This window comes from Columba livia, chromosome 1 (genome assembly GCF_036013475.1).
Source record: "Columba livia isolate bColLiv1 breed racing homer chromosome 1, bColLiv1.pat.W.v2, whole genome shotgun sequence".
NCBI lineage: Eukaryota > Metazoa > Chordata > Aves > Columbiformes > Columbidae > Columba > Columba livia.
This window is the reverse complement of record NC_088602.1, coordinates 162,686,327-162,700,512: the sequence shown is the minus strand read 5'-3', so window position 1 is coordinate 162,700,512 and position 14,186 is coordinate 162,686,327. Positions and strand designations below refer to the sequence as shown.

The window sequence follows — 14,186 nt, the reverse complement described above, 5'->3', positions numbered from 1 at the left end:
CAAACAGAGCCAGAAAATGTGGCATTTGATTCCTAACAGCTTGAAAATTATTTTTTCTATGCTGGGAGTTCTGTCTCCATCAGCTTCCAAGACTGCCTTTAACCCCTGAAACTCCCTGTTGTTATTACAAAATTGGGGGGAGAGCGGGGGGGAAATAAATGCCTTTTAAGATGTTCTAATTTTAATTCCTCTTTCAACTATTTCTCCCAAGTTTCTTATGTAACTGGATTAATACTTTGACTTTTGACAGTGGCAGCACAGAAGCATGAATCAGCTTTTATTTTTTGTCTTTATTTTTTTTTTCCCTGAGCACTCATAGATTAGGTAAACACTACAAATTCTTTTACTGAATTAATAAACTGTTTTTCTTATTTAGTTGGTGACACACAAGACTCATCTGGGTTTGTTCTCACTAGCATACATTGTTACAGTCTCATTTATGTATCATTTTCTGAAGCTATTATTCTTTTGTGGCAAGTTAGGAGTCAAGAACTTAAAATTACTCTACAATCAGGTTATGTAAAATATCAATTTTGAAGTTGCCATTTAACAGTTAGCTGATAGTTTTTCTCCCTTCCTTAGAACTAATCCCTAAAAAATTAAACTGGCCAACATATAAAATATTGTGACAGTTCTGACTAGTGTATTATACAGAAAATTTGCAAGCATATATATGTTTGACGTGTTGCATTAAGAAATTGTAGGAATCTTGGTAGGGTTTATGGACAATATCAATTTACTTGGTGTATGTCGGTGTGCTTTATAAACTAGGAAAAGACTACAATATTGTTGGAAATATTTTGAAATCTCAGTTTTGTACAATACATCATGCTTAGAAACTGGATTTATTTGCAAATGTATTGGTCCAATTAATCTCAAGTAGGAAAAAATCACAGTCAAGAAACAGCAATTGCAAAAAAGACACAGTTATGTTATCATCTTGATGATTTTTCATAGTATATTTTCACACAAGTATGATTTTAGATTTAAATAAGATAACCATAATGCACAGTTACCTATAAACTAAATATACATTGTTTTCTTCTGCTGCATCAGTAAAATGAACTTCTCTTGAGTATGTATGGTCGTCTAGCTTTGTTCACATGTAGCTGCCGTTTCAGAATATAAGGATTTTTTCTTTTCATTATTTCCTTCTCTTGGCTTGAGTTCGCTAGATCAAAAACATCTTGCTGAAGTAACTGTAGGATGCAAGAAGAGACACAAGGTTATCAGCTTTTTTTAGTAGTGAAGATTATCAGTTCCTAGAAAGTTTTGTAAAACTTTATTTTAACAGCTGCCATGAATAAAAATCTTTACCATAATAGCTGTGGGATTTTTTTGGTTGTGCTTTTTTGTTTGCTTTTTTGTTTATTTGGTTTTGTGTTTTGGGGTTTTTTGGGGGGTTTATGTGTGTGTGTTGTTATTGTTGGTTGTTATTGTTGGTTGGTTTTTGGTTGGTTTTGGTGTTTTGTTGTTGTTTTTTGGTTTGGTTTGGTTTGGTTTGGTTTGGTTTGGTTTGGTTTGAAGCCAAGACACAAGCCTAGGATCAGGTTAAAGATGAGCTGAATCTTATGGGAGTGATATCTAAATTCCACTGAAACAAACGAGATCAGTGGTTTTGACCAGAAAGAAAAGCTGATATGTCCTTCTTGTACTAAACTCAAATTGACTGAAAACTTCCTAATGATTTGCACTCTGTAATCACTCATTTAGGCTAAACATGTCCTAAAACACCCACTGCTTGCTGATTTTAGCTTTTGAGAAATATTTTTATCTTCAACTTCCTACAACTGGAAAAATCAAAATGTTTAATAAGCAAATAAAAAATTAAATAAAGCACAAGAAAGTCAGAAGTCTGTCCATCAGAATTTCTTATATAACTGTGTTTTGAGTTTTACTTGAAGTTAATAAAGTGTTTTGTTCATGTCTCTTCTTTCTTTATCTGTTAAAATTTCATCCATTCTCTCACCATGTTCTTCCATGGTCAAGTACAGTCCTACTGTCTGGTTGAAAGGCAATAAACTGAAAACATTTTTATACTCACCCCAGTATTTCCCTAAGCAATCAAACTCTGTTACTCACTTAATTGCTTAATAAATGAGTGCTCATCTAAATTCTATGGAAATGAATGGAAAGACTCTCATGGTTTCAACAGACTTTGGATTTAATCCTGGATGAATAAGATCACAAGAACTTTTTTCATTACATTAATTGTTTATTTCAAGCCTTCTTCAATGCTTCTCCCTCTGGCTCTATCCCTTCTTCTTTTATTGTGTCATATAATCCTCTGCACTTCATAAGTGTGTTCCTAAGCTGAGAGAGAAATACTTTTTTTCACTTTCACATACAGTACTGTTAGTAGTGATGATTCCCAGCCACCACAAGATATGATGCAACTGCAAGGTAAAGAACTGTGATTGTCAGATGGGCTATTGCATATGGTCAGTTCTGTGGTAGCTCCTTTTCAGCAAATGTACTGATGAAGAGAGTCCTCAGAAAACTAGTTCTCAAAGATTTTGCACTCTTTCAAATGGACCGTCCCAGCTAATGTAAGGCATTAAGAATAAGCCTGCAAATACAGAGCTGTGATTCAGCAAACAAAAGAGGATCAAGATGCAGCCAGACTGCACACGAATCTGTGATAGCGAAGAAATCAAGTTTACTGGAAACTGGGTAGTGACACTGACATATCTCTTTTCACTATGCAAAGCAGCTTCTAGTGTAATATATAACAACACAAGTGGATTGTGACCATTAAGCCTTTGTATGATCGTGTCACTAAGATAAATATCACAAGTGGACTATAAACAATCACTATTTAAGAGCACCAATCCTCATACAATCAGAATGTCAACTTCCAGGGCCCTCTTTGGGTGTGGGGAAGTGAAAAGCAGGAGTTCCCTCTCTACTGATTTCCTAGTAATTATAAGAAACCCAGAGTACCTTGTCAAATTACATGTACGCATGGGCATATGTCCATGCATTTTGAATCCAGTTTGCCTTAGGGTTTTAAAAGCGTTTTCAGAAACATTGCCTACATTTAGTTACACCTCAATAAATCTGCAGTAACTTCACACCTGTCAAGTAGATATTAATTTTATGTTCTGGCATAGAGCTGACTTTCATGTGTTTATTTGGTTCCTTGGAATGGCTACTAAGAGTGTATAAAGTATGTAGTTAAGAATAGTTCTCATTTATCTATGGGTTGTCATAAAAAATGGACAGCTCATCAGAAACTATGTTAATTCATACTTTTCTATACTCCTCTTCTTTCACTAAGAGGTATATTAGAGGTATTAGAGAATACAAAAAAGGGAAGGAAAGCTCAGCGAATGTGACGGGGACCACATGGATACAGATTTTAAAACATCATTACAAACAGACCCTGAGAGTTTAACAACAGCTGAAACAGCTGAAACATTTGTGACTGTTTGTTTTACCTCCCAATGCTGAAAGGCTCTGCTGTGGCAAACTTTTTGGAGTTGATACACTGTGAGCATTGCTTCCAAGCTGAAGCCATCCAGAGCAGCGGGAAACTGTCTTCCTGAAACAAGGTCCTCTTCATCTACCTCTACTGCTTCCCCAACTTGGTTGTTCATGTTGTTGACAAGAGTGCAGACATTTAGCAGGGTCATTTTCCAGTAAGGAAGTTTTGCTCTGTTAATCTGAAAATACAAACACCCACTTTTTAACATGTTGCATATTTTTTTTGTTTGTTTTTAGTAATAATGTGTGACATTCAAACATTTTGGTAGGAATGTTTGTGTGTTTGAAGTACTTTTCATCTACTAAACTTTTAGACAATAATTACAGAGTGCTGAAATTAGGCCAACTCATTTATTAAAAGCACCAAGTCTGCTTCCCCACTGCTTTACCTCCCAGGTAGATGAACATGATGAAAAACTAAACTGCTACCAAACCAGAATGGTAGCATTTCATAGTCATTCTGTACAGGTGCAAACAAAAACACAGATGGAAATTAATATAATATAAATTCACAGGTGTAAATCAGGACAATGAGTCAAACCCACTGGATAAATTCCCATTACTGGAATCCAAGGTGGATGCCTGTGGTTAACTAGATGCTCCTCCCCAGTTCAGAACAAATACCAGTCATTTCAGAATTCCCTGAGAAAAGGAATGGAGGCCCTGCTTCAGGGCAAGCTGTCTGATGAGGTTGGGACTGAAGTTATGGAATCTGTAAGTCCCAGGAGTTTTGGATGCTGGAGAGTTGTGAGCCTGGGAGATGTGAATCAAAGGTCTACGAGCTCAGATGAAGATGGAGCAAAGATGAAACAGAGCTGTGCAAACAATGTATTCCTGATTTGGTAACTGGAGTGAAAAACTCAGACCAACTCTGTTTAGGTGGTCCATAATGTTACGTAAAGACAGAAACACAGAAATTTCACCAAGATTTGTCTGAAATTCCTCTTTTTCCAGTATCTTGCATTCTTAAGGACCTATTTAACTTTTAAACCCTCTTCAAAATGATGAGAAAAATAATTTTTACTTTTCTACCGGTACTGTTCTTTCCAAGCAGTTGTGCCAGTAGTCTTCTTTAGCTTTGATTATCAGTAGAAAAAAGTAAGTCAAAAGCCTAAGTGCTAGCTCATTCACTACTTTTCATATCTTTGCCACATTCTTGGTTCTCCTGTTATTAATTATTTCTTTCAAATCGTATTCCTTTTAGCAGTGAGTATAGAATAAGTTTTCTTAAACTAGAACTGGTGAAATAGCAATCTCCAGTCAAAAGCCTAATAGCAAATTCCTATTTATTACTGGCAAGGGCTTCCTTGCTGTGCAGATTAGTATTACACTTTACCTATGAACTGAAATGTATTTACTTCTTTTCCTGGACGTACAAAGTTAAATAGAGGTATTAAATTGACGCAGACATTGCCTTTTACATACTGACAGCATTAAGATTGTGGATACAGTGCTTAGCTGAACATTATTAGTAATCACATAATCTGTTGTTTCTTTAAAGTACCTTCCTAAGAAAGAGGCTTTGTATGCATATTGACCATACTTTACTATTTTTGAGGGAAAATAAAGAAAATGCAGAGGATTGAGGAAAAACCAAGAAAAGCGGCTGTCACTATCACTATTAATTACAAAAATTCAGTTTTCGGCATAGTCACTGCTCCAATATACATCTGATGTAAGTGTGCTTTTCAAAATTATAATTATTTAGCCTTTTAATAAAAACACTATGTGCTCTCATATTTCTGATGAGGCTCAGGAAAAAAAAAAAAAAAGAAAAAAAAAGAGTATTTTATTTTGTGGCTAAGAAGAAAACAAATCTCAAATCTTATACAGAAGCTTGAAATTGGTTCTGCATTGTTTACTTTGAGTTCATCTGTTGCCCCATCTAGGTGCCCTAATTAGTGTGCTGAATTATTTTAAAAGATGTGACAGGTTCAAAACAAAAATTAACCTCTTTGCAGAATGTCTAATTTATTTAACAGAAGTTAAACTAGCAAAAAGAGCAAGAGTCCACTGCAACTTCAAAATCTTCTGGTTTGAAATATTTATGAAATATAAAAATATGAAGCTTTCCATGAAAAATAGGAAGGCTTTTCCAGTACACTTCTTTTTCTAGCTATGTGAAAGAAATATGAGCTAGCACTACAATAGCTAAATTGCAATGAAAAATGAAATATAGGGTCAATGCTACATGAGCAAGTGAGAGTTCAGAGTTTGAAAATAATTAAATAAATAAATTGCAGTGGATGGGAACAGAGCAGAAGAGGAAAGGGTAGGGAAATTTGTTATGTCTTCTTGCATAATTTATAAAATCTTTTTGATCTAAAGTCACTAGTTTATGTTGACCTGATGCATGTCTATGTTTAAAGGAACTTACCTCTGTATACTAGTAAAGCACTTAAGTGTCGTTAGGTGAAATTGGTCTTATTGGCTACTTATGAGATTAAGGCAAAAAATTTTGCATTGCTGTCTGCAAGCATACTTTGTTTGTTAAGGGAGTCTAATTCCCATTAATACCACGCAAATATCACCTCAGACTATTTTCATTTGGGTACACCTGCTTCTGACTGACACTGCTGTCAGCTCGCAGAATGAGACTATAAAGCATTAAGAACTTCAGTCAAGAGTGAAGTATTTTTTTTTTTAATTGAATATGGAGGTCTCAGAGGTCACTGAACAGAGCAGTCGTTACTTTTCTGCTCCACTATTACAGCAAGCATTACAATCAGACAGGTTTGTTGTATAAGGCATGGGAAGTCTCTGAAGCAGTCCTCCTAAACGAATATGTGAAAATACAGTTTAACATGACCACAGCCCAAATGTCCAGGTATATCTCAAATGTGTTATATTTTTTTCCACACAGATTTAAGCAATGCCAACTACAGTTGCTCAAGACATGCCTTGGAGAACACCTACACAAGAGATCAAGGAACCCATATCTGCCAAGATGGAACTAATTTTTTTAATATTAACTTGAAAAATACCTGGGAATGGTCTGAAGGAAGAAAAGAGACTTCAGTGTGAGTCAGAACTTAAAAGTTATTAATGCTGAAGCAAATATTATATATGCATTTCCATTGCTGAATAGGCTACTGAAATCAGATTCAGATATATGGTTTCCCATACCTCGTATATCGTGAAAAAGAATTTTAAATTGTCTAAGACACTGAAATGAGTCTCAGAATATTTACTTCTTTGACAACAGGTTTGTCGTATGAAAGATTAGAGAATCCCAAATTATAACTTACATTATATCTTTTTCTTTCCATTTCTGGTTGAATGATAACCCTGATAGTTTGTTTAAGATACTTCTTATGTTATCATACACACCTCTCAAATGCTTTTTTTTTTTTTGAGAAAAAGTAAGTTCAGTTCTCTGATTTCTATATTCTTTATCTAGTGAAAGCAGATAAAAAACAAATTCATAACTAAGTAAAACCCAAGGAAATGTAGGATTTCGACAGTTCCTTTTCAGAACTGTAGTTGAGTTTTATTCAGAATATAACCATAGAAAAAATAAAAATACTCTCTGTCTTTAAGCATATATTGTATTGAGTTCTGTTACAGTGGAAGATCTTCCATGTTGTATACTAATGTCTGGAAATGTAATAAATTTTCATGTGATGACTGAGTGAGGAAGTCAGCAACTCATAGGCAGCAGTAAACTAATCTGTCTTAGACAAGGAAGCAAAACTGGGCAAGTACAGTCAGCAACAGGAATCCTAGAACAGTAAGAAGCTCAGGGGGCCCAAGACTTCAGAAAATTAATGTCACTGGGGATCCCAAGGTATATTCTAGTGGTTATGTATTCTTAAAAAAACAAACAAACAAACAAACAAAAACAAACAAAACCCCAAACAACAACAACAACAAAAAAAAAACAAACAAAAAACAAACAACAATAACAACAACAAAACCCACAACATTTCTTTCTTTCTTTCTTTCTTTAACTAACATCCCCTCAGTCTTGTTTGAGTTCAGGACATTTTTCCTGCAAATGGTGGTTTCAGGCAAGCATTTGGGAAGCTGGGAATAGAGCTATTTGAGACAAAAGAGAGACAACAGATGGCTGTCCACATATTTGTGACACATCAGGTTGCGTTGCCTTACCAGATCTTCCAAATGGCTCTTTGGATTTTCTCTTAGAGAAAAGACAGATAAATCATTTTAGGGACTTATTTGATCCCTCTATCTTCTTTGAGATGTAACAGCAGAAAAGGGTGATAAACTCTATTAAATGTTCAAGACAGGTCATAATAAGCATGGATGTAATTCTTTAAAGATGGAGAGTGATTCAGCATACAGATGACTCTAAAAAGCAGTTTGAAAAGGGCCAGTAGACACTGGACAGCAGTCTGTGAAGTCAAAAGCATGTGGTAACTCTTTCCATAATACTGAATAAACTACTGAATGTTGCCAAAAGAGTGTGCTTAACGCCTAACTGTAGTCTTGATACTATACTTTAAAAGTGTCTATTTACAAAGATTTTTTTTCTGTCAAAAACTAGAACTACAAGTGATAATCTGCTTTGCTGCATTTTTAGATCTCAGCTTTCATAAACATATTTTTCTTTCTTTTTTTTTTTTCATTTCTTCCCCCCGCCCCCATCTTAATGCTGTTTAAATTGTCTGAATTTCCCTTGCTGCTTGTTACTAAGTCAGTGTCAAAGACAGTTAATGCAGTTTAACAGTAATTGCACTCAACTGGAACCAGATCTCAGGCACGATACAAGACAATTATTACACATATCATCCTCAAATTTGTCTCTCACACCAGAACCATACTTCTGTTCTAATGAAGGTTAAAAGCTAGCAGAGGACAACAGAAAAAAAATAAAAATAATTTGTCATTTCAGTAGTGAATGGAACAGCCTCTTGTAGAAGCATTTGTGCACACTTTTTAGCAGTTCCACTATGCCTTACTTTGATGTCAAGGGATACTATATATTGAACTGGTTAATTTAGATGGTGATTTAAGGCAGCATAATGTAGAATTAAAGCAATGTTTCCGCCATGTATCTACTGCTTCTGTCAACTTCAGGTGTCACTTGATTTATGGTATATACCATAAGGAAATTGAAGAGCAAACTACATGATGTAAAACAACATATAAGAGTATTATGGCAAACATCATTACTGATGCGCTATATTTGTGCATTTTTAGTTACCTGACATTGTTCTCTGTGCTGAGGGGGAGTAAAAGATGGAAGTGGAAGTCAGGTTCACAGTTTCACTAAAGTAACAGAAATACCAATAGCTGCAGGGTTTCCTCCCAGGGCATACTACGCTTTGCTACACAGGGAAAGAACTATTTTTGTCAGCCTCCTACACTTAAATCTGTCTCAGGAAAATAATATCTATTAAATCTCTCTGTACCTTAGAGAAGCGAGCGACAAACAGGTTTATTTGGTATCTAAGGTTAATTACCATGCCAGTAAAGAACATGGGAACCTAAGAACTGCCAAACCAGATCAAAACAATGTATTTTCTGGCCTCATTTCTTATTCTAATCTATTCAAAGGATCCTGTGAAAAAGCTCACATAGAAGCAAATACGGTAAATATGAAAGTCTTCTAGGCAGGCTTTCTCCCTATACTTCAACTAGTCATTGGCTTATGAAATTATTTTTTTGGGGAAAATTTTCATTTCATTGAATTTAAGCAATACTCGAACTTCATTAGAATGAAGTATTAAAATATTCAGCCTTAAGCCCATGATGTTTATTCTTTTGCTGAAGAAATATTAGACATATGTATTTCTTAGGTCATATGTCAGAAATTACAGTGGTGAGGAAGTGTCTATCAGCATGTTCAATACATATGTGCAACCCTTTCTGCTTCACTTTGTCAATTTGAGATTGGAACAGAACTTTTGTCTGTTTGTATTAAATAACAAGTACACTACTGACAGCCTGGCAACTTGTCAATTCCATTTATCAGATTAATATTTTCACAGTGATATCCCCATGCTACTGTACTAATACTGTGATTAAATTATTCAACCAAAATCAGCATACGTATTAACACGTTCTGTTTTATGACTGTCTTAATTTGTATGCATATAGGAAAAGTTCTGCATAAAAATAGCACTTATGGATTTGACTCAAGGTTAATTTAGCTTTCAGCAGGCATAATCCTATTGGAAACACATTTCCTCATATAAATTTACATATCTGCACACAACACAGTTTTGACAGTTTAATGAAAGTACCAGTGTTACAAGTGAGGAACACTTTTAGTGTGACATATCAACACCTTTAAATTTCCTTTGAACTGGAGAAAATCTTTTACCAAAGTAATGTATAACACTGAACTTTTCAGTCCAGACCATAGGTTATTACTTCATGCAAAGACTTCTGGTTTTGTAATGAGAATTCATTTGCCCCCTACCTGTCAGCTGAAAGAGGAAAAATAATTACCTTTGATGTGTACATATTGGTCAATAAATCTGCTTCTAATGCTTTCATTTCCTCTTCTGAATCTAGGAATAAACCAGAAACATATGGTTATAATTCCATCATAAATCATGGACATTTCAATTCAGCATACAGAATTTAGATATATCAATGAATTTTGAAAAACAGACAAAAAACACAGTCAAGTGATCTCGAGGGACTGTCTTTGGGTAACAGCAACATTATGTTAAAGTGGATGCTCACTTCCTTTTTAAAGCATGATCAAGATTATTGAAGTGAAAGAAATGATTTATTAATCTCAGTTCACTGGCAGTCAGGCCCAGTAATCTTCAGCCCTTTCAGTAAACAAAACTGCCACAATATTTTTCATTCAAAATCAGTATGGCTTTCATAATCACTATTTGTCACCCCTGCTTACTTTATAAGAAGGTTTTGGATATTTATTTCAAATAATATTTATTTAAGTAGTAGCTTAGTATTTAGGTGAACAGCAGTTATGATTACCTGACAATATTTAGTCTTGGCTATTCTTGGTTAAATTAAGATTTTTATTGATACAAGGGAACTGTGCTTGACCAGAGTTTATGATACAAGCTCTTGAAAAAGCATATACCAACAGAAAGTATTCTGACTGAAAGTCTTAGAATTTTCTCTACTAATTTAATTGACCTTTAATAGCTCAGCAGACTTGCAAGACCCGTGATTTGGTGAATAGGGTAAAAATCGTCATATAAAGAGAAAATAGCCACAAATTTTTCTGCTTTGTGAGGTACAGAATCACAAGAAAAATCTGTTTTCTTGAAAACGTAGCAGCAATCATAGCTCAAAGATGAGATACAAAGAGAAATCTGTTAAGTCTTCTGGAAAAATGGAGTTCCACAAAGCTTTTAGTTTTTCTGGAATACCAGCAGTCCAAAGCCAAACAACATGCTTGCTTATATTTAAAAACAAACTAACCCAAAATCTATTCCACATTCATATCTCACTTTGATGGAAATGATTGATGCTGTTGGCATTTATCCTGCCACAGAATTTGTGGATAGATTCTGCCTATGCCTTCATTTCAGGAATCATCACTATCTTGTGTTGCTATCTTTCACATAACATGAGACAGCAAGGGGCCTTTTATACAAATATCTGCTAATCTGTCATAGATTTCTGCTAGCACAGGAAGCCAACCATTATAATGCTTACAAAATAAATTATGTTTAATCTTAATAACAAAATCTCACCACCACTGTCCATCTGCTTTGGGAAATTCTTCCAAACTATCAACAGCCATTCCCCTCCTCCTAATTTCAGGCTTGATTTATTTCTAATTACAAATTTATTAATGGCTTGTATATAACTTTCTTCACCATAAATGATACAATTCTATTTCCAATATTTACCTAACTCATATTTTTTGAGAGCAATCACCGACCACCCTTTACATCTTAAATGTGTGTGCTTACATGGTGATTTTCAAATGTAATGTCACTGTGCCATTTGGACATAAGCCATTGCCCTGAAAATTCCATAAATACTTCAGTGAAAGAGCTATTAGACTCTTGTCTGTTCTCCTCTCTTGTAATAGTCTTGTACTCCCCAACTCTGGTATCAGAGTGGCTCTCCTCTGTGCCTGATGGGATCTCAGCACAGCACAGTACAGTTCACATCAGAAGCCTAAGTACTCAACTACCTTAACACCTACCATTAGCTACAGGAAGTAGCTCTCTTACACATTTTTTATTTTGTTTGTCCTTCATGGCTGAAAAATCTTAATATCTCATTAAAAAAGCTGAGATCTGATAATATGACCAAGTCCTTTATCTCCTCAGACATTTCCAAGACCTGGGTTCCTGCTAAAAGAAGATTTTAATAGGAACTTCTGTAATAGCCTAAGGTATTGTATTTTGTACTGTTGTGCTGCTTCCCATTTCTATTACTCAGGTCATCACAAACTTCCGAATGTTATGCTGATCTCCCTCTGTAGTGATGCTCCTGTTCACCTTTGTATTACCAGCACACTACATTAATTCATTCTTGTTTTTTGCATTGAAGTTGTACTTGAAAATATTGAATAAAACTAGTTTATAGATCAATTTTACAGCAAGTCACTCGCAACTTCTCTTCAACCTAATGCCTTTCAACACTGCTGGTTATCTTAATCACTTTCCCGTTAACCAAAGTTCTGCTGACAGCACAAAGTCACCTCAGATGTATTTCCAGTAATGACAGGAGCAGCTCCTGTGAATGAGTGAGCAGCACACCTGTGACAGAATCCTGATTTGTGGTGTCCTGGGTCATACCATCTGAGGACAATGAAAGGACTTGTGCCTGGTTAGCACCGGGTTTTTATATTCTATGGAAAATGGAAGATAGCTTCCACACCATTGAGGGTGGAAGATAGCTGCAAACATGGAAGATAGGTAAGTATTATTTAACATTTTGATGGACAAAAAAAATCTGAGAGACATTATATAGAATATAGTAATACATAATATACAGAATCATTATGTTTAAACTGTGATAAAATGCAGCTATTACGCGTGTTACGTTTTTCTTCTGCAGGGAAATACAAATTGGAAACTTTCATCTGAAGTGAGAAATATGAATTCGGAGTCCTCCTGAACAATGAAGCTGTAAAGTGAAGCTACTTGTAAATTTACTCTTTAAGTTGTGTGGAGTTAAAAGCTAAAGTAATTTGCAAGTTAGTTAAGATTGGATTTTGAAGCCTATTCTGCTTCCATGTCTGTATGCATACACCTGTTTAATTGCCACCATACCCATTTTGGTCATAAACTCAAGGCATAATGACACATACTTAGCTGTGTCTTTTTCCAAAGATATAGGCAATCCATTTTAATATATGGTCCTGTTTTTTAGGTTTCTAAGGCAATTATTCTTGGAGTAGAAATGCACTTACATTGTGTGATCTGCATCTGATTCAGTAGCTTTTATCCTATTTTCAGATCAGTTGCTTGCAATTTTTTCCCCAGAACGCTAAAATGGAATTTCTGTCACTAAGAGGTGACTAAAGTGCATATCTATTGATGTTGATTTGGATTATGGCACCTATGCGTATAAATTGCAGAATAATTTGTGATAGTTTGGAAATGCACACATTCAATAAATCACAAACAAAGCCGCATAATCAAGCAGATGGTCTACATTGATGTGTATTTCCAATTACTAGTCTACACTAACTGCTGTGGTATGGATGCTGTGAAAGAGGAATGGTTTATATAGAGGGAGAAAGTTACGGGAGCGACAAAAAATGATGCTGGACAGAGCCCGTTATCAGTGCCAGCTCCTTGGCGCCCAAAGGATATAGCCACGGTAGCCCGAAGTGACTTCACTTTTCTTTTGATCCCTCTCAAAGCTCTGAGAGCAGCTTAGTGCCTACCGGTCGGAGAGCCTCTGTGGGACGGCGGCGAGCGCCAAGCCCGCGTTGTGGGGTGCGCCCGGGAGGAGGGCAGTGCGGAGCGCCCGCGGGGACTTACCTGAGCAGAGGGTGCAGGAGGCCAAGGCCAGCAGCACCACGCACACCAGCTGGGCTCTCATCCTTGCTGCGCCGCCCTCTAGAAAGTAAAGTCCATAAATCCTGGGGAGAGATGGAGAGAGAGAGAGACAGACACACAGACAGAGCCCCGCCGCTTCTCGCCGCTCCGCGCCTCCAGCACACGCGCTGGCGGACGGCTGCAGGCACCAGACGGGGAACCCGGACCCTTCCCCAACTATATAAGCCGCGGGGTGATGTCACGGCAGTGCCGCCATCGCCTCCTGATGAAGTGCCCTCCCTCCGCCCCCTCCGCCCCCTCCTCGCTCCCGCTGCCCCCTCCCCGCCGCTCCGCTCCCGCCAGCGCTGACGCCACTGGCCGCCTGACGCACGCGGAGCCCCGCGGGGCGCGCAGCGAACCTCCGCACTCACCGCCGGAGTGGCTTTCCCTGGCGGGGAACTACCCCTTGATCTGGAAAACCCCCGAAATATTTTACTATTATTATTATCGGGGAAAAGAAAAAAAAAAAGTTACCGCAGTTGCTCGGACCCCTGGCGCGTACTGTGCGCCGGGTCAGGGGAGGGAAACAGCCGCCCCTGAGCACGGCGCGGTCCTCCTGCGGTCGTCGTCTGATGAGCTTTGTCTGTCATCTGTTTTGCCTTTCCTTACAGCGAGGGAAAAAAACGAGGAGAGAACCTCATAACGGTCAGGGGCAGAGGTGTGACACCGGGCAGGCACAGGAGTGTTAAACCAAGGATGGGGAGTGGGTGCGTGAATCGGGCATGGGCAGGAGTATAACCCTGG

At 37.0% G+C, this 14,186-nt stretch overlaps 1 protein-coding gene across 1 annotated transcript; it reads right to left on the bottom strand.

Moving 5' to 3' along the window:
* Nucleotides 1-270: 270 nt before the first annotated feature.
* NTS (neurotensin) lies at nucleotides 271-13,694 on the bottom strand. The gene is made up of 4 exons (XM_005499822.4): nucleotides 13,386-13,694; nucleotides 9,904-9,965; nucleotides 3,441-3,665; nucleotides 271-1,199 (listed from the first exon to the last, which is right to left on the bottom strand). The coding sequence occupies exons 1-4, from the start codon at nucleotides 13,444-13,446 to the stop codon at nucleotides 1,053-1,055; spliced, it is 495 nt and encodes a 164-aa protein (XP_005499879.1). The 5' UTR covers nucleotides 13,447-13,694; the 3' UTR covers nucleotides 271-1,052.
* Between the last annotated feature and the right edge of the window lie 492 nt (nucleotides 13,695-14,186).